At 41.4% G+C, this 21,545-nt stretch overlaps 1 protein-coding gene across 2 annotated transcripts in view; it reads left to right on the top strand.

Moving 5' to 3' along the window:
* The window catches only part of LOC131463757 (dematin-like), a 50,911-nt gene that overhangs the window by 15,325 nt on the left and 14,041 nt on the right, over nucleotides 1-21,545 (top strand). For both annotated transcript variants that reach the window (XM_058635768.1, XM_058635767.1), the window contains exons 2-11: nucleotides 3,967-4,012; nucleotides 4,849-4,880; nucleotides 5,897-5,974; nucleotides 6,058-6,186; nucleotides 6,590-6,634; nucleotides 6,741-6,933; nucleotides 7,188-7,232; nucleotides 7,772-7,924; nucleotides 8,077-8,186; nucleotides 9,356-9,461. In XM_058635768.1, coding sequence (XP_058491751.1) covers nucleotides 3,967-4,012; nucleotides 4,849-4,880; nucleotides 5,897-5,974; nucleotides 6,058-6,186; nucleotides 6,590-6,634; nucleotides 6,741-6,933; nucleotides 7,188-7,232; nucleotides 7,772-7,924; nucleotides 8,077-8,186; nucleotides 9,356-9,461 — 937 coding nt within the window. The remainder of the gene's footprint in view (nucleotides 1-3,966; nucleotides 4,013-4,848; nucleotides 4,881-5,896; nucleotides 5,975-6,057; nucleotides 6,187-6,589; nucleotides 6,635-6,740; nucleotides 6,934-7,187; nucleotides 7,233-7,771; nucleotides 7,925-8,076; nucleotides 8,187-9,355; nucleotides 9,462-21,545) is intronic.

The raw sequence follows: 21,545 nt of genomic DNA, 5'->3' as shown, positions 1-21,545 counted from the left end.
TGCTTCAAGCTGGATGGGGAGACAGAATCCGGACCAGCTGCTTTCCTGGGATTCTGTTTCCTTAAGAGTTTGTTGACGTCCCTCTCGTGGATGGAAAGAGTCAACACTGAGGTGGGTGGGGAGGTGGAGGGGGGGACCTTTAAGGTGGGCTTTGGTGGAGATGCCCAGGCCCCTGCTGAGGTGGGGGAGGTGGAGGTGAAACACTGGAGCTGGGGGTGTTGGGAGGTGTTGTGGGGGATGGTTGCAGGACTGTCCCTCTGTCTTTCAAAGCGGCAGTAGAACTCGTTCAGGTCGTTGGCTAGGCGTTGGTCGTTAAAGGAGTGGGGGGCTTTAGGCTTGTAGTTGGTGATCTGCCTAAGCCCTTTCCAGACAGACGCAGAGTCGTTGGCTGAGAATTGGTGTTGGAGCTTCTCAGAGTACAGTCGTTTAGCTTCTTTCACCGCCTTGCTAAACTTGTACTTTGCCTCTTTAAATCTGTCTTTGTCTCCACTCCTGAAGGCCTCTTCCTTATCCAACCTTTACCTTCTGAGCTTGGCTGTGAACCAGGGTTTGTCATTGTTGTAACTCACCCTGGTGCATGATGGAACACAGCAGTCCTCACAGAAGCTGATGTATGACGTCACAGCCTCTGTGTACTCATCCAGACTGTTGGTAGCAGTCCTGAATACATCCCAGTCAGTAGAGTCCAAACACGCCTGTAGATCCTCCACAGCCTCACTGGTCCACTTCTTTGATGTCCTCACTACAGGTTTGCAGAGCTTTAGTTTCTGCCTGTAAGCAGGAATCAGGTGGACCATGACGTGGTCAGAGAGTCCCAGTGCAGCACGGGGGACGGCGTGATAAGCATCCCTGACTGTGGTGTAACAGTGATCCAGAATGTTCTCCTCTCTGGTCGGGCATTTAATAAACTGTCTGTACTTGGGGAGTTCGCGAGTGAGGTTTCCTTTGTTAAAGTCACCTAGGACAATAACTAAAGAGTCCGGGTTGATCCGCTCCACACACAGTATCTGATCGGCGAGCATGCGCTGTGCGTCCTGCACGCTGGCGTGCGGTGGGATGTAAACACCGACCAGAATGAATGAAGCAAGCTCACAGGGTGAATATAAAGGCTTGCAGTTTATGATGAGAGATTCCAGGTCAGGAGAACAGTGCTGCTGGATCACTGTCACGTCGTTGCACCAGCCACTGTTGATGTAAAAACAGATTCCTCCACCTTTGGTTTTGCCGGAAGTTCCGTGTCTCTGTCCGCTCTGTAGAGTTGGAAGCCTGCCAGCTGCAGCGCAGAGTCCGGTATTAAACCACACAGCCACGTCTCCGTGAAGCACAAAACAGCCGATGAGTAGAAGTCCCTGTTTTTCCCCAACAGCAGTTGTAATTCATCCAGTTTATTGGCCAGTGAACGCACATTAGAGAGAAATATTCCCGGTAGCGGTGTGCGTAATCCGCGCTGGCGAAGACGCACGAGCGCACCGGCCCGTTTCCCTCTCCTCCGGCGTTTCACTGCGTGAACAAAGGTGAGCACACCTTTGACCATAATGTCCAAAATTTCCAGTGTGGGGAGAAGAAAAGTAGGAAATAAGTCCGCTGGTGTTGTTACCCCGATGTTCATGAGCTCTTGTCTGGTGAAAGAGCTCCGGGTATAATCGCAAAAAATTGAGTTAAAACACAAAACAAGACAAAACAACGCGCACCAACACACCGAGGCAACCATCCGCGGCGCCATCTTGATCGTCAGCTTCCCATAAGTGATGTAGGTAAAGAATTCCATCGTAGGAGGTCATCCTCTATTGATTTAAGTAGTGGAGTATAGTTTATTTGTGCTAGATCTGACAGCCTGGAGGAGAAATGTATACCCAGATATCTGATGTTTCTTGATTTCAGAGGACTGGATGGTGATGATTTGAAGTCATGGTTGATTGGTAGGATAATCGATTTTGTCCAATTCATTGAGTAATCTGATATGGCTGAAAATTTATTAAGAAGTGTAATAGTTTCAGAGAGAGTGCTTTTTGAGTTTTGGAGGAAAAGTAATACATCATCAGCATAGAGGGTTATTTTGTGATGGAGTTTTGTTGTTTGAATACCTGTAATATTTTTGTTTGCGTGAATTGCTGCAAGTGGTTTAATAAAAATGGCAAACAGTGACAGAAAGAGTGGACAACCTTGTCTGGTGCCTCTCTGGAGGGTGAAGCTTGGAGAAGTTTGATCATTTGTTCTGACAAAGGCACTGGGTGAACTGTATAAATTTTGGTCCAGGAAATGAAGTTTTCTCTGAATCCAAATTTTTGCATTGTAACAAGGAGGAATTTCCAGTTTACGCTATCAAATGCTTTTTCTGCATCTAGTGAAACCACTGCTGCTTTAAGTTTATTGATTGCACAGTAGTCTATTATATTTACTTATCTGTCTGTATTATTTGTTAATGAATCCTGTCTGGTCTGGGTGGATTATGAAGGGGGTGATTTTATTTCAGTCTCCTTGCTAAGGCTTTGCAGATGATTTTGAGATCTCTGTTTATTGAATGAGATTGGGCGATAGCTGGATGGGAGTGAGGAGTCTCAGGTTTGAGGTGGAGACGGATATGTGCTGTGTTTATGTATGTGGGAAGAATACAGCTTTCCTTAATTTCTATTACCGTTTTATAGAATGTTTGTACTAATGTAGACCAGAAAGTTTTGTAGAAATGTGTTTATGTCTGTACTAGATGAGTTATTGTTTGATGAATATAATTTTTTATAGAAATCTCTAAAAAATTTCATTTACTTCTTCCGGTGTATGGGTTAGTTTACCGCCTCAGTCTTTTATGGAGTGGATAGTTGTTTTTTCTTTATTTAATTTAAGTTGGTTAGCTAGGTATCTACTGGGTGTATTGCTATTTTCAAAGTTTTCTAAGCATAATCTCTCTAGTTGGAACTGTGTTTTTCTTTCTATTATTTTGTTTAATTCCAGTTTTAATTTTCTTATATTGTTCAACAAGTGCTCATCTTGGGATGCAGCATAAGGTGTGTCTTATGTTTTTATTTTATGTTGTAGTTCTGCTTCCAACTTAGTGGAGAACTTCTTTCTTCTTTTTAAATGAGGAGTAGGAGACTATTCTACCCCTCATAACTGTTTTTGTCTCCCAGAGGTGGTGTTCCTGGTCATTAGTTTCCAGAAATATTAACCACTCTTTTTCAAAGTATTTGATGAAGTTTGGATCATTTAGTAATGATAAATTTCCAATTTCTGATTGGTGGTGTGATGGCCTTATTAGTTATATTTCGTGAAACTAGTGCATGGTCTAGTACAACAATTTCAACAACTTACAATATTTGCATCAAACTAATTTCTCAGTTAAGCACTACAGTTGTAAATAGGGAGGTTGCAGGTTTGAGCATAGGTTGGACAGTGTATTTATAGTGAGTGTCCTGCCAGTGTATTCAATGTTTCAGATGTTGCAGGAAAAATTAAGATTTCCTCTTTGAATATAATGACATTGAACTGATCAGAAAAATGAAGCCTTCACAAATGAACCTATTAATTATTCAATGACAATGACGCCAGACAGCAGGAAAGCTCAATACAGGAGGGGACTGAGACAGTTTGATTGTCTCAAACTTACAGGACATCTAAAACAATAGACAAAGTATTCACTGCAGGTTGGTGAACATCCATAAATACGTAAGAAAATAGCAAATTTCTGAAACACATACTAAAATGATTTTTTGAAATTGAAGAGATGACAATGAGGAAATAAAGAAATAAAAATAATAAATAATAATAATAACAACAATAAAAATAACAATAATAATAACAATAATAATAATACTACATTCTGTTATTATTATCACCATCAGTCAACTCAGTTGGTGTTTTTTGGTGAAACTGGTACAAAAAACATATTTATTTATTTATTCATTTATTTATTTCTCAATGTTGGATGGATTGTGATCTTTGATTTTTTTTTACTTTGGGCTGATGTTTCAGTTGCTAATCAAGCTGAAGAGACATGATCCCTTTTTCTCTCTGAGAGGTAAACACGCATGCACACACACACACACACACACACACACACACCTAATTTTGATAGTGTGGTGTGCAGGACTTTTCCCATCTCTGATCGCATGTTTTCCCAAATCTGTGTGTGTGTGTGTGTTGCACAAAGCCGTTGACTCTAGAATAATCTCTTTGTGTCGGTCAGTTGTGTCAGACAATACAGAACTGTTGACGGCAGCAGAGCCATGCAAACTGAGGGCTGTATTAACTGTTTACATCCACATTAAAAAAATTACTCACATAGAGGTCTGTTCATGGGGCGTGATTTATTTTTAGGAGGGGGTGGGATCATAAAGGTTGCATTTCCTCACTCACTCACTCACTCACTGACCTACCTTTAAGTAGAATATTCCTGTTCCAGTAAAATGTCAATGTTTACTGTTGTGTTGTTGCTGCATATACAACATCATATAGTCAGCAATGGGGCCACACGGTTGGTGTAGTGGTTAGCAGTCTTGCCTTTGTAGCAAAAAGACCTAGGTTCGAGTCCCGGTTGGACCAAGTATGCATGGACTTTGCATGTTCTCCCTGTGTGTGTGGGTTTTGTCCGGGTTCTCCAGCTTCCTTCCACACTCCAAAAACATGCAATATGGGAATTAGGTAAATTGGTCACTCTAAATTGCGACAGGCAAACTGTCCAGAATGTACCCGCCTATCGCCCTATGTCAGCTTGACACAGCACCCCCCTGCAACCCTCCGGTGGAGGATAAAGCGGTAGATGATGGATGGATGGACATAGGCAGTAATGCCTCCTGGTTGTCTTCAGTGTCACACACACAGAGGTATTTAATATCTGGTTGTTTTTCCTCTCAGGAATGGACCAATCAGTCAGAATGATGCCAAAGGTAAACATTGTTTATGCATTTGTATGATATTTAAAAAAAGACCAACTCAACTGCATGAGAAGGCAATTCTTTGTGTGCCTGCTGGCAGCCATGTTCTCAGTCAGTACATTTTCATGCACAGTTAAGTCAAACTACAAAGTTGTAGCTCATCGCTCAATTTGACAACTAGCCGGCTTGTCCCAGTATACAAGCAATATCAACCATGGACTTTAAAATATTAAATTCTTTAAGCTGACAGAGCATTAATTCAGTCTCCTCGGCCTCAATTGTTGTCTTATTCTTCTGTGTTCTGTTATTTTCGTGTTTGAATCTGGAAGTGGGAAATGTGACACATGCACAGAGGCCATCTTGAGCTCAACTGTGGTCAGGCTGAAAGTGGACATACAATACAATAGTATATAAAAGTCATTTAACTCTCAATCACAATATCTGGGTGTGTTATACAGACTGAGAAATTTGATTTAGTACCATCACAACTGGAGTAATCTGTTAACATATATTTCAAAAGTCTAACACAATACTATGTTTTTTTTATAATTTCTTGTAAATGTACTGAGTGAGAACAAGCCTCCGTGTCGCAGGCTGGTTTGTGATATGATAGATAGATGAGATAGATAGATACTTTATTCATCTCACAGAGAAATTCACAGTTCAGCAGCTCCAGAATATGTTACACGATAGAAACATAAGAGGCATGCAAGTCTATGTACAGTCTAAATATGAACTGAAACATATGTATAAAAAGGCTGATAAAATATGCTGATATGTCAGCATATTTACCATATTAGCTTCACAGAGTTGCCTGCATCACTCCTTTCTTTTCACATCAAATTTTCATAAAAGTTTTCAAAATAGTGAATAATTAAAAAGATAAATAAAAAGATTTTAAACTCTTAACTGGGGGTTACTTTAGTAAGTTGAAACTTAGAAGAGATAATGAGTAAATCAATGGAAATCCTCTGTTTATTTGATAATCAGTTTGTGGTTGACCTCTGACTGTTTATGTGCGTTTACAGCTGGCTCAGACGTCTCCAGGCAGTGTGTTGTCGCTGAGAGGGTCTAACATCCCAGGATCCCCTGCTGCTGCTATCGTGGTGAGACACGCAGGCAGATCAAGATATTATCCTTCAGATTAATCTTGAGGCAGTAATCTATAATCTCTGCTGCCCTTGTTCAGGCCAGAGTGGAGGACGGGGTTATTGGCTACAAGGACTTGGCAGCTTTGCCAAGAGACAAAGCAATTCTGGATATAGAGAGACCAGACCTGATGATCTACCAGCCACACTACAGCTATAGTCCGCTGGAGGTGACATCACAATACTGTGATAAACACAACTAATCATTTCACTCAGACCACATGGAATGATTAGAATGGTTTACCTGTCTGTAACTAACTGACCTGCCTACCTTCACATATGACCAGAATTACAGCTGAAGTTTTGTAATTCTAAGTTATCGGTCTGTTGTCAAATCAATCATCAAACCTAGCTATAATACTAACATCAACCACCATTGTCATTGTGAAATTTTGTGGAACCTGGGGCACACTGAAATCTGGTTTGACATACAACTTTTAAGGAAACCAGACGGCACTTTAAGTTTCACCTCAGAATTTTAATCTCATTTCTCTGTTTTATGTAATTTTACATTCAATTATGGACACTGTAAAATATGACCTCAAGTTGCGTGTATATTTTTCTTTCCACCAGAGGTCTTTGTCACCACGGTCCATCTCTCCTCCTCCCTCCCCAGAGGTAAGAAAAATTACTGTGAATGTTCTACTGCTGTCTTTGAGAAACGCACTGACCTCCCTCCTGCCTAACTGACCTCTGATCCCTGTGTTTTTGTGTGTGTGTCAAGAACCTGTCCAAGGAGTGGCTGGAGACTCGATCGCCTGGAGGTTCCTCTCCTGGTTCCTCCATCCAGACCAGCAGAACACACAGCTCACACACACCGTCAACACCACAAACGCCACAAACGCCACAAACGCCAAACACATCAAACACATACTCCTCTGGTACTAAGAGCACCATGCAGCACTTCCACAGGCCAGGTAAATATGGCTTATTAAATAATATGAAATATATATTTCATTCTTTAATGTTGTTGTTTGTTTGATCACTTTTGAGGTTTGAATATTAAATTAGGAAAAAGGGGAAATTCCAGATGAAAATGCGTTGTGGATGCTGAGTATTCATAATTAAATATTAAAAATATATATTGTCGTTGGCAGCTGTCTTCAAAATAAATGATCAGTGAATATTTTATTTACACAATCTTCTCATTTTCTTTCTTTCTTTTTCTTAGTAAATGGTAACAACATTTATAAGAAGCCCCCCATCTATAAAAAAGGTACAGTTTGTTATGCTGATGATTTAAACTGCTGTAAAAGTATTTAGCTGCTGTAAAAAATTTCAGATGACATGTGACTATTCACATGTCATCTGAAATTGTTATGTTTTTACATGTCACATGGTAACAGTGTATACGTGGAGTCCTATCCACAGTCTTTTTTTTTTTTTTAGTTTTTCAGAGGATTATGTCTAGTCTTTTGTTTAAAATGTTTAAAATGAAATCCAGGGTCATTCAGGCATTCCTCTAGTCTGCATCTCCATGTGTCCCTAGGCAGGACATTTAACCCCAAATTGCTCCTGTCAAACACCAAGCATGGAGCTTGGTGTTTGAACGGCAGAACTGAGAATATTCTGTTGTAATGTCATAAAATTAAAAAAAATCACTTAACAGTAACATGATCTTCATAATCGGAGTAAGAAGATAACACACAGAACAAAAAACAGCTGATGCTCAGGCAATGTTAGACCATTACAACTGAAAGAAGGTAACATATAATTCCATAAATGGCTGCAAAGTGTATTTGTGTGTGTCCACAGATGTGTCGCCCTCTGCTGTACCTCAGGGGAAACACATCGAAGATCTGATCATCGAGTCGTCTAAGTTTCCAGCAGCTCAGCCTCCAGACCCAAACTTGCCCTCCAAGATAGAGACTGAATATTGGCCATGCCCCCCCTCCTTGGCTGTGATTGGTACAATACACACACGCGCACGCACGCACACACACACACACTTTTATTTGTATTTTATTTTTTTATTTTGACAACACATTTTCCAGTCCTGGATCAAACAGACTGTTCTCCTTCCTTCCTACTTTCCTTTCCTCTTTTCTCTGCTCCTCTAGAGAAGGAGTTGGGAAAGAAGGGGCAGAGTGATGAAGATGAGGGGAAGCATGGGGAGCTGGATGATGAGCTGTGGGGACTCAGAACTCTCCAGAAACAAGAACTCAACAAGGTATGAGATGATCAGCACAGCTTGTAACTGTTTCAGTAATAACTATAAATCCATTCATCCATCCATCCATCCATACATACATCCTCTTCTACCACTTTATCCTCCACATGAGGGTCATGGGGGTTGTTGGTGCCAGTCCCAGAGCTCTGTCATTGGGTGAAAGGACAGGTCTCCAGTCCATCACAGGGAGACATAGAGACAAACCATCCACACTCACACCTACATTGTAGTTATTCATTGGTTTATTTCAGTTTAAGAGAACACATTATTGAATTAACATTATAATAATGTACATTTAATCATTAAATACAAGATGTAAGGTGAAAGTTAAAGGAGGCAACATTATACAGTATAAATATAGCCACCAATACAAGATGTAAATATGCCAGATTTTAGTAAGAATGTGAACTTACATCCACGGTAGGTCACAAAAAGTAATATAACAAGTAAACACTAGAAACACAGATAAAATACACACAGGGATAGAGAAACATAAATCAAGGTGAGTCTTACACAGTAAAAATGTAATTTTGTACTAGTACAATACTCCCTTATTATTATCAACAGATTGTTGAATTGCAACTCAAAGCTCCCTCTGGTGGTGGCTCTGGTGTTAATACTACTGTGAGCCTTAGAGGTTGCAGGGCAGGGCTGTAATAAAAGAGACAGTCAAAAACTCAGGAAATTGTGCAAATTACTTTTTGTTGACTCACCTCTAAATGACCAGTTAATAAAACAAAACTCAATAGGTGAAAAACACTATAGCAGAGGTCAATGCCGGACATGGTCTGGGCCTAATTTGTCTAAAAGTCTGTGGAATTTGACCTTGTTGTTTTTCATGTATATGTACTTAAATACCTCCTCACCTCTAACTAACATGTTAGTTACAATACACAAAGTTTTTAGTTTCTTTTGAGTTTGTCTATTTATTTGTTGGCAGGCAGATTAAATAAGAGAACACAGTGTATTTAATGCAGGAGGGAGGAGTATAGCTGCAACTTGGAGAGACTTTGCTGAAAATTACAGCATACAGCATACATTTGAAGATTAATATTTGGAGATGCATTAAGTCTATCATTAATATATTATAAAAGTGAATAAAATAGGTAAAACAAAAAAGCCTTAAGGGAATATTGTAAGCATGATACTAACAACTCATTTTCTCCCAGATTCAGTCTAATCTGGGTAAAATCATTCTGAAGGAGGAGTTGGGAAAGTCTGCAGCTCCTCTGAGGAGGAAAACTCGCTCACTGCCGGATCGCAGCCAAAATTCCGGTAAGAACACATGCATGCACGCACGCACGCACGCACGCACATATGGCATATATGATTTCGGAGGTCAACATGTTTTTCAGTGGTATATATAGGGTCACATATTTTCACAAATTTTACTTCATCCTATCAGCTTGAAAGTCATGTCAAAAATTTTGATTTGAGCCCCAGAAGACTCATCCAAAATTAAATAAATTATTTCACTTTCAGAACATGTATAAACTCAATATGTGACAAATGACCGACTTCACAAATTATGTCTGTAGAACCTGATAATGTAATAAATCCCTGATAATGTAATAACCCCGATAATGTAATAAAAATTTGCACTTGAGTCCTTTGAAAATGTAATAAAACCTGATAATGTAATAACTTTCCGATAATGTAATAAAGTGCATTTCCCAATAATGTAATACACTTTTTACCAATAATGTAATAAAGTATTACATTAACCGGAGGTTATTACATTATCAGGTTATCCTTCATTTCGCAGGTCCTGATAATGTAATAATTCCCCAATATTGTAATAATTTAACAGCAGACCACCTGTTACTTGGGTTCAAGTGGTGATACTTTGTAAGCAACGCAAGCTCGAGAGCTCTAGCGCCACCAACAGGACAGAGTTGGACATGCATGTATGTACATTAACTTTTGACTTGTTCATCCGTTTTTCACAAACGATGTATCACTGGAACCCTTGGGCCAAGCCGAGTTCAACGCATCCTTAATGTTTTTTTCGGCCATATTTGATTTTCTGCCATCTTTGATTTGATCCATAACCTTTTAAAGGCTTCTCTTGTCACACATTTTGTGTAATCTTCTCAAAACATCGTTCAGATGATCTTCAGACCATGCCACACGAATGCATTCAACATCTTGAAATTCAAAGGCACTTGGCCGTGGCAGCCAATCAAACATGACGTTGAGGTCACCAAACAGGAAGTAAGCCAATTTCTCTGCAAGCCTTTAACATATTTAACCAAACTTGGTACATAGATTCATGACATCATCCTGGGGATACCACAAAAAATGGTGACCTTTGACCTCTGGGGGCGCTGTGTTTAAACTGTTTACTTAAAGTGGACATATTATACCCTATTTCCCAAGTTAAAATAGTTCCCTGGTGTCCTAATGAACATGTCTGTTGGTCAAATACCATAAGGATGAAGCACCATAGCAGTTCAATAACCCTGCTAAACCTGCCCCTTTCAGAATGCTCGTTTTTGTGCCTGGTCCCTTTACATGCAAATGAGACCCAGGCAAACACACGCCCACTTCTTCCAGGGGGTTTCTGATTTGTCCTTGTTACTGCACTCACTCACTCAGCTCCTGTTCCCTCCGCTCCATTCCTTTCCCCCTCCCTCCACTAGTTTTCTGACAATATCAACATGGCAGCATGTGCGGAAAACAGCGAGAGTGCCACTGTTCTTGCAAGCCAAACAGTGCTGAACTGTAAATCAGTTAAAAACACTTAGGGACAGCACCGCTGATCGTCACCGCTGATCGCCAGCGTTGAGCGGCGAGCTGCATAAACTGCTGCTGTATGTGACTGTATCCACCTCTCGTGGTCTAATGGCTCTACTCGCCTGTGTATCTTTCTCAATGCGAGCATGCACACACACTACTCTCTCTCTCTCTCAATGCAAGCACGCACACACACTCCTCTCTCTCTCTCTCTCAATGCAAGCACGCACACACACTCCTCTCTCTCTCTCTCTCAATGCGAGCACGCACACACACCTCTCTCTCTCTCAATGCAAGCACACACACCTCTCTCTCAATGCGAGCACGCACACACACATCTCTCTCTCTCTCAATGCGAGCATGCACACACACACCTCTCTCTCTCAATGCGAGCATGCACACACACTACTCTCTCTCTCACGCAATGTGAGCATGCGCACATACACACCTCTCTCACTCGCTCAATGCAAGCATGCATGCACACACACTCCTCTCTCTCTCACTCACAACCAACAACCAAAGTCCATGATATTCTTGATTGTTCTTTTCTTCAGTGTTGGATGTTGTGCTTTTTTACAGACCTCACATTCTTTCTTGGACGCCAAGTTGCCTTTGCTAATGTGACCACTGAAGTGTCTCATCACTGTGCTTACTTCTGTTTTGGTCCACTTTAGTCTCAGCATGTGATGCCTGCTAACCACTGGAAAAAAAACCCGATTGTTAGTATGGTTGGCTACAATTAGTGCATACAAATAACTTCTCAGAATAAGTTACCATTTCAAACTGTAGTTCAAATTGTACTTGGACTGTATTTATTTTGGGTCATTTAAATTAGTAGGGTAACTCCTGTTTTATTTGAGTTTGTTTTATTTGCACACACACCAGGTAGTGATTGTGAGTTTGACCTCTGAATTAAACCCACATGGTTTTGATTGTTTTTGTTATCAACAAAAAAATAAAAATATATATCACCGTTCAGATAAAATATAGGGCTGATATGGACCAAAGGTTATATCTCCATCAGGGGTCGCGTTAACCGAATATTTTCCGTCATTGACCGTTTTTTTTAAACGGTGACGGAAAAATCTGAGAGCCATCCGTCATTTTGACAGATTGCAATTCACACCCCTAAAAACTATGTTGATAAAAGAGGTGAAAAAAGAGGGATAGATGCAGATGAAGGACAAACTCAGCCCTTGGCCTCAGCGGAGCGAGGAAGCGGCAGTAAGGAGGTTTGGCGAGTTCAGTGGGAGCGGGAGTTCTCCTGGCTGAGGAGGGCGGATAGGAAAATGTTGTGCGACAAAATAAAGATTCCCATCGGAGAATCTGAGCATAATTTCTGACCTGGACACCGTACTCAATGCATCTCGCTATCCTTGTAGTGCTGACAGCGTGTTAAAGAGCTATGGACAGGAGGCTTTGGAGCGCGTCTGTGACCGGTGCAGCTGATCCACTGGTGCAGAAGGAGCGCATGTTGCGGGATTTCCTACCACACGCAACTACGCGCAAGCAGGCACGCGATTTAAGTCCATGTGGACCAGGAGGAAGGTGTGAGACTGTCCGTTTAGGCCACAGGTTAACTGTTCATATTCCACTGCAATATGAACAATGCAATTGAATATGTCATTATTATCATTTAAAGTGACCGGTAAAAATTGATTATGACGGGATTTTTATGACCCTGTCAGTTAAAATGACAGACAACGAAAAAGTCTAGCGCAACCTCTGATCTCCATATATTACATACAACTTGCACATTAAATCCAACTTGACCGTACCATTCACTCTTGGTTTCTTGATTGAAGAACCACCTTGTGTTTCTTGAATGTATTAAAGACACAAGGAGACAAATGAAAAGGAATATCCTGAATAACAGTCTATCAGAAAATGCAGATGCTATAAATGAGCAAATATCTAAGAGATGGTGTATATCCCTCCATTATATATCCACATACTCTACAAGGCTTGTTGTCTATCATTCTCGTGACTTTATTCAAAATACATACCATTTATTTCATAAGGAACATCATCACTGCATGATGATTCATTTGCCACATTAGTTTCCTCATCCTCACTCTCATCCTCGTCACCATCCTCTGTGACATCTGTACAGAATTAAGAACTTTTTTTTTATATTAAAATATAAAATATTTTCTATTTGGTCTATTACATGCCAGAATGTCGAAAAAATCTTAACCAGTGTTTTCCAAACATCAAATCATGATGTTCTCTAAAGTCCAAAGTGATTCAGTTTAAATGAAAATACATTTGTTATATGGAGCAAAGAAACCATAAAATTTCACATTTAAGCTGAAAAATCAGAAACTGCTTACCATAATAGTTGGCAAATAATTTTCTAATCGAGTCAATTCAATTGAAATCATTAATACATTGTTACAGTCTGACCAATGACTATCATGCCTCCTCAAGTTAACATCATTGAAATATAATCAATTTAGTCTAGAGATTTGCCTTTAAGTTATTGAAGGTTCCCCTTTTCCAGTGCAAGAAGCAGCATTTTGTATGGTGGGCTTGACAGTCTGTAAAAATGCCTATGTCATGTCCCAAGAAGTCAACTAGTTGGTCGAGTTCATTATTCTTCAAGTTTAGGATTTGAGAAGTGGTTACAGTTGCATGGATCGCAAATAATCTGGCTTCTTTGCACCACATTCTTCTGCCAACCTTCTGAGACTCTGATGCCCTCTGTAGTAAGAGAGACAGTTCGGCACAGCAAACAAGTACTGATTGTATTCAGGCACACAACATTCCCTTCTCTTCTCAAGCAACAAACTGAGGGCATTCACCATGTCAGATGTAAGGAGCACTGCTACCTTTCTCCCCCTTATTCCTTGTAGTTCCACACGCTCAAAATAGTGGCACAGCTTCCGTTCATATTCAAGCCCATTTCTTCATGGCTGACTAAGCCATCCCGCTCCACAAAATTCTTCTTGTCAGTTGACAGGTCTTCTTGACAGTTAAGTGTTAATATCATAGTATAGGTTCACAGTAACCAAAACCCATTTGTGAAAAAGAAAATTGAATGACAAAAGATACACTAACTCATGCTGTAAGAAAAGAGAAGTTACCAAATCATGCTACAACTTTCCAACTAGCCAAATGTAGCAAATACTGTGATGTATAACTAAATATGTTTTAATGGACATAGCAAAATATATTAATTTGTAAGAATATTTTAACCAACCTCTACATCTTAGACCCGTCCACTTAAGGGGAGCAAATGGTCCATAGCAAACTGAGCATTTTTCCAATGAGGATATCTCTTCTTGCACAAACTTGTGTGTCTTGCATGCTGAAAATTATATGTAAAAAGTCAGTCAGTCAGTCATCATCTACCGCTTTATCCTCCACCAGAGGGTCGCGGGGGGTGCTGTGCCAATCTCAGCTACATCGGGCGATAAGCGGGGTACACCCTGGACAGTTCGCCAGTCCATCGCAGGGCCACAGATAGACAGAGACAAACAACCATTCACTCTCACACTCACTCCTATGGTCAATTTAGAGTGTCCAATTTACCTATCCCCACATTGCATGTTTTTGGACTGTGGGAGGAAGCCGGAGAACCCGGAGAGAACCCACGCACACACGGGGAGAACATGCAAACTCCATGCAGAAAGGCCCTTGTTCCAACCGGGGCTCGAACCCGGGTCTTCTCGCTGCAAGGCGAGAGTGCTAACCACTACACCACCGTGTGGCCCCTTATATGTAAAAAGTAATAAATAAAATTTAATTAAAAGTTAATTCTGCTCTTAAAGATTTGGACAGTAACTGCAATTTAAAGATATTATATTACCATCATTGTGACCTCTTGGCCTCTTGGCCGGCAAATTACCATCAACAATAATCCCCTGCAGAAAAAGTGGTAATTTGAGTCAGTTATCAATGAATTTAATACAGCCTCAACTAAGTGGAAACTGGAAAAACAACACAGCATTTTACTGGTATAATCTATAATTTATGAAGGAAAAGAAAAAATAATGCTGGAGTGCAAATCTCAAAGTAAGCATTAACAGAAAATTAGCATTCTAGCAGTAATGTACAGTATGTCCAAAATTTCAAACACTTAATAGCTCAAGTGATCCCAAGTTCTTATGTGATACACTACAGTTTGCTTAAACACATGTGTCCATCACCTATGTGACAGGAGCATACCACTACAATAACAAATATGTGACACAGTCATAAATACTATACAACTAAAACAAATTCAGTCCTAAATGTCAGTTCACGACTTTTTTCAGTTGATGACCTCTTAAACCATGACCTCAGATACACAGTAATGTTCAGTGATGTTCATTCAACAACTGCCTCCGTCCTCCAAATAATACAAAGATTTTGGTCACAAATACATATGAAGTTCTGGCTATGAGTGTATGACAAACCTCTTCTGCCACAGTCAAACAGATGATTCTGATATTCAGATGATTCAGATATTTCTGCATAACCTACATGGTATATACATGTGAAATCATGCCATGTTCTTGTGAGATAAACTGTATTTTACTCAAAACCGGTGTATCTTTGTCTACCAATCGATGTCCTCTTAAACCATGAACACAGACACACAAATACTAGCAAAGGTCAAACGGCTTTGCTGTTTGTCACGTACAGTTGACAAAGAGGTTTTCGAATACCAGCGCATGTCCTCTTAAACCATGAATCAAGAAACACACACCCACAATATGATCATTTATGAGCCTCTAACTCAGTAACAGTGTATTCTGTTTACTGCATCCTCATTTACTAATTAATGTGCACTTAAACTATGACCTAAAATAAATAGTGATGTTCATTCTACAGCCTTTTGCTTAGTCACATACAGGGAAAATCATACAACCTACATGTATATATCTAGGTCAGGTTACGAGTGTATGATAAACCTCTTCTGGGTGGTCAGTGGGAGAAGGGAGATCATCAAGAACAGTGGCTGTAGCTGTGAGGGTATGTGAAGACAGAAATACAGGGTGAAAAAAGACAAACAGTCATCTGAGAGTCATAACCTACATGTGACATGGTTGTATACATGTGAAATCATGCAAAGTTCTTGTGAGAGAAACTGTATTTTACTCAAAACCAGTGTATCTTTGTCTACCAATCGATGTCCTCTTAAACCATGAACGCAGACACACAAATACTAGCAAAGGTCAAACAGTTGCTGTTTGTCACGTATGGTTGACAAAGAGGGTCTCGCATACCAGTGCATGACCTCTTAAACCATGAATGAAGAAACGCACGCACACATGATGATGGTCATTAGTCATCCTACAGCTTGTAACAGAGAAGACGTACTCGGTCTTCATGCACAAAGTCCTCTTAAACCATGACTGCAGACACAGTGATATCTGCTTTGTTATATACAGTAGCAGTAAGATTCACAGGTCACATCACCAAGACAAACCATACATGTGAAGCTCAGTTTGTAAGTGTCTGCAGCGACTGGATATGTCATCACAGAGCACCCTGCATGTTACTGCTACTGCTCCCCCATATGCTGATAATAAACTGTATTAGCATAGCTATATATCACTCCATGACTCCTTGTTGTGAATTGACATTATGTAAAGAAGCACATGCAGCGATGAGGAGATTGAACCACGAGGGTCTGCAGAGAATATTGAAATTCTTCAAGACAGTCTAGCTGCAGACCTGCACTGTCAGGACCCTTCGTTGCAAACCTGCCCTGTGAGGTCCCCTGCACTGTCAGGACCGGAAGTTGATTCGAAGCCTTTCAAAATAAAAGCGAGCATACCGGAAGCACGTATGTTTCGTTCCCAATGTTTCTTGAATCTTTATTTTATGTTTACAATGTAAATATGTTTATGTGTATCCATGTGTTTAATGAAAGAGATTTAAAAAAAACTGTATATCTTTCCAGTTCAACTGTATAAGGTGAACAAAAACTCAGGAAAATGTCAAGATAAAAAACTAACAAAATATTATATATAAAAAAAAGAAAATACAAAACGTTATGACCACTTCTAGGGTTATTCTACAGATAATCAGTGCAAACTAGATGTACAGCTATTGTTATGATCCCCTATAAACATTATTAGCCTACTCAAAACATGCATTATTTTACGCCAGTATTTTAATTTAATATAATTCACAAAAAGGACAGCTGTTAGTTTAGTCTGCACTATAAATTCATATTGAAACAATACATCTCTGTAAATACACCTTAATGTGTGATGGCATAATGCATCTACACTCTCTTCACAGAAGAGCCACATATCTTCAATCTGGTAAAAAATAAATTTAAAAGGCTCAAGAATTAATTATTTCTCTTCCTCATTCAGACAGTGTCAAACAGCTTTCCCATTTCCTGCGCAGCCTCCTCAGTTTGGGTGCTGTTCATGTTCAAAATATGAGGCATCTCCACTCTGGCTGCAAACAAGTGTTGATTCGCCTGCACCCATTCCGCTGCTTTTTTGCAGTGATCCACCACTTTGACCACCGCACTGGTCTAAAGAAAAAAAAAATGTGTCAGCTTTTTTGTCAGAGCATGAAAGGTCATCTTACAAAATTCAACAACATGGAACTGAGATCTCTGCAGTTCAACCCACATCTTGCAGATAATTTTATCAAGAATAAAACCATGCAAAAAAAACAACGTCTTAGTTAGGGACCAATGACAAATAAGTAAGTACACACTATAAATACTGTTTATACTCTCTTTCTGGGTGCAAGTGCAAACACACAGACACACACACACACACACACACACACACACACAATATCAGCAACATTCTAAAGTTTTCAACTTTTCACTTAACTTTTAATTTTCTGCTATTGATTTGGCTCACATAACACATACATTTTGACTTGCAGAGCAGAGAATCTGATTCCAAACTTTTCATTTTTGAAAGTGACTGTCTAAAACTGTACCTCATTAACATAATTTCAGAATAGTAAGACACACAGAAAAGTGAGGTGTACAAACACACAGACAAATACATTGTGCTTACCTTTAAATAAAATGCCACCTTTAGTGTGTGCCTCTAAGTGGCTCTGCAACTTTGTAGGTTTCACTTTTAGGCACAGGGGGCAGTGAAATTGCCTGCAGCATGACGTGCAGCGTTCAACTTTCGGCGTAGTGCCGGTAGTTAAGATCAAAATATGCATCTGTAAGAGACAAATAATGTCGTTATAAGTAAAACAAAATTATATAAAAATGATATGATATAACTCAGTTTTCTTGGTCTTTGAGTAGGAAAATGGCACATTTAAGTGAGCACTATCATACGATAACAACGCTGAAAACTACCCAAAAGTCCAAAACCCAATTCTTTCAAATTAATATAACTTTACAGGACAATATATAGTGTGCAACATAACGTTCTAGTGAATAAAGACTGTTTCTGTTTCTTCGTATGACGAAAAGTTGTTGTCACTTGACTCTTACTCACCTCGTCGTCTTCACACTTCACATGGGGAACGAAAAATACGTGCTTCAAGTATGCTCGCTTTTATTTTGAATATATGCTTCCGGTATGGTCGCTTTTATTTTGAAAGGCTTCGAATCAACTTCCGGTCCTGACAGTGCAGGAGACCTCACAGTGCAGGTCTGCAACGAAGGGTCCTGACAGTGCAGGTCTTCAGCTAGACCCCTCTCAAATTCTTTGCAATCAACTTTATTCATTTAAACAAAATACTGAATTAGATGAAAGTAAATTGTACCACTGGCTTTTCTTGTTCATATCCATGCCATGGCAAATTATGCCCTCCATAGTCGTAAGTGATGCCACTCTTCCAATGCCACCTTGACCGCCAGCAGCTCCCGGTTGCCGGCGTCGTAGTTGCGCTCCGCCGATAATCGGCGTGATAGAAAGGCGCACGGGTGCATCTTCCCATCTTGTTCAGACCGCTGCGAGAGGACTGCCCCGATCCCCTCGTTGGATGCGTCTACCTCCACAACGAACTGTCGACGGGGGTCTGGCATGGTCAGTATGGGCGCTGTGGTGATCGCCGTTTGAGGCTCTGGAACGCCACCTCCGCTGCTGGAGACCAGTGGAACCTCACCTGTGGGGAGGTATGTCCATGCAACGGGGCAGCTATTGCGCTAAAGCTTCTGATAAACCGCCTGTAGAAGTTAGCAAATCCAAGGAATTGCTGAACCTTCTTGGGGCTATTAGGCGTGGGCCACTCAGCCACAGCGCTAACTTTAGCCGGGTCCATCTGCACTCTTCCAGGGGCTACAATGAAGCCCAGGAAGGAGATGATGTCGGCATGGAACTGACTCTTTTCAGCCTTGACATAGAGCTTGTTCTCTAATAGTCTCTTAAGAACTTTGGTTACATGTTCTCTGTGGGTGTCTAGGTCGGGGGAGTAGATTAGAATATCATCTAAATAAACATAAACAAAATGGTCGAGAAAGTCCCTAAGGACGTCATTTATCAGGCTTGAAAAGCGGGGGCATTAGTGAGTCCGAAGGGCATGACTAGATACTCGTAGTGTCCTACAGGGGTGTTAAAACCCGTCTTCCACTCGTCCCCCTCCCTGATTCTGACTAGGTGGTAGGCGTTACGCAAGTCCAGTTTAGTAAAAATCTTGGCCTGCTGTAGCTGGTCAAATACAGAGGACATGAGGGACAGAGGATAGCAGTTCTTGATGGTGATAGCGTTTAGAGGGCTGTAATCTATACAGGGTCTTAGAGACCCGTCCTTCTTGCCCACAAAGAAGAACCTGGCTCCTGCAGCTGATGAGGAGGGACGGATGAGACCCGCCTTGAGTGAAGTGTCTATGTAGTCCCTCATAGCCGCTCTCTCTGGGCCAGAAATTGAGTACAGGCGCCCTTTTGGAATGGTGGAACCGGGAATCATCTGTGAGGGGGAAGCGACATGGCTCTGTCGACATGTCTCTGTCCCCCCTGCTCAGGCAGGGGGGACAGAGACATGGTTAATACATGTGACATCCCCACCCTGAGGCTGGGTCTTGCTCTGGTGGTCTTTACAGTTCTCCCCCCACCCCATGATGGTCCCTGATCTCCAGTCCACCTGGGGGTTATGCCTGCACAACCATGAAAGTCCTAGGATCAATGATTGAGATGGGGATTTAAATAAGTAAAAGTTCATGGCTTCAGTGTGCCCCCCTATGCATAGTTCGAGAGATTCTGTGGAGTGAGTGATCACAAAAAGTTATTTGCCGTTAAGTGCGCTGGCTTTGATAGGCCTGGCCAGGATCTGGGTTTTAAGTCCTATTTTTGTTGCCAAATCCCAATTCATGAGGCTTTCATCAGCTCCTGAGTCTATGAGTGCTTCTAGATCATAGCTGGTGGCGTGCTTGATGATGACGGATGTGAGTCTACGCGGTTCGAAACCGTAAATTGACTCACCACTGCTGGTCGTTTAGCTGGGCAGGCAATGACGAGATGGCCTGACTCCCCGCAGTAAAAGCACCGACCCTCCTGCTGTCGTCGCCGTCGCTCCTCTGCTGTCAGCCTCGTCCGCCCCAGCTCCATGGGCTCTCCCACTCCCTCCCTGGGGTATTGAGGCTGCTCGGGAGGCGATCGGTGGGGCGCCAGTCCGGCCGGCGGAGCGGGGTGGTTGGTCGCCACGTGGAGTCTGTTGTCCGTCTGGATGTGCCCTAGATCGGTGACCGTTCATGTTCAGACTCCTGCACCAGACGACTCAGCAACAGTCTGCCATATAGTAGAGCCACCTGTAGAGAGTGAGAACAGTGCAGCATTCAAACCCTCTTGTAATGACAACTGCCTGAAAACTCTAGTCAATCTCTTTGACCGAGCACTGTCACAGAATAATCAAGCCGTGTCCAAACCAGCCTCTTTTGATCGGTTTCAGCATCAACCCCGCAGAGTATGCAAGTCTTCAGAGCACTCCACTCTCGCATATTGCAGGCAAAAATGCCTATGCTTAGCATGCTTTGAGCCAAATCATATCAAGAGAAACTGTCCTAATCGCCTGCCCAGTCAAAGTCAGTGCACGTCCTCGCCACAGAACACCCAGCCTTTAAACTAACTGACCCGCATTTAGTGAGGGGATATGCGGGCACAATAAAAAAAGAGAAACCCTCGTCAGTGATGATGCAGAAAAGCACTATATAAAAGCATGTGCAGCAGCACCTGCTGGTGCTAAGGTAGTAGTGCAAAACACACAGAGAGTGGGGCCTTTTGATGAATTGTTTTACACCCCTGTTGCCATGAATAACACTTTCCAGGTGCAAGGGATGCTTGATTCAGGTTCCATGGCCTGTACGCTCAGTGAACAAGTAGAGCAGAAAATGTTGTGTGAAAATGCACTTTCCCAACCCATCCCTTTGACTCAGGAGATTGTGCTAGTAGGCTGTGGAGGGACATTAAGTAAGCCCAAGTGCATGTATGAAGTGGAAATGAAACTGTATGGAGAGAGTTGTATAGTGCCTGTTCTTGTGGTGCCTGGACAACGGGAGGATTTGATTGTAGGCACGAACGTGATCAGATTTCTCATGTATCAATTGAAAATAACCAGTGACTACTGGTGTCTGGTCTCCAGTGGCAATCTCCTCCCAGAATGTGAGCAATTTCTTGACCTAATAGCAAACTCATCCCGGTGGAGAGGAGAGGAGCTCCCGGAGAAGATCGGGACGGTGAAACTCGAGCAGTCAATCACC

This window comes from Solea solea, chromosome 8 (assembly GCF_958295425.1).
Source record: "Solea solea chromosome 8, fSolSol10.1, whole genome shotgun sequence".
Lineage (NCBI taxonomy): Eukaryota > Metazoa > Chordata > Actinopteri > Pleuronectiformes > Soleidae > Solea > Solea solea.
Note: the sequence above shows the minus strand (reverse complement) of the source record. Positions and strands in the feature narration are given on the sequence as shown.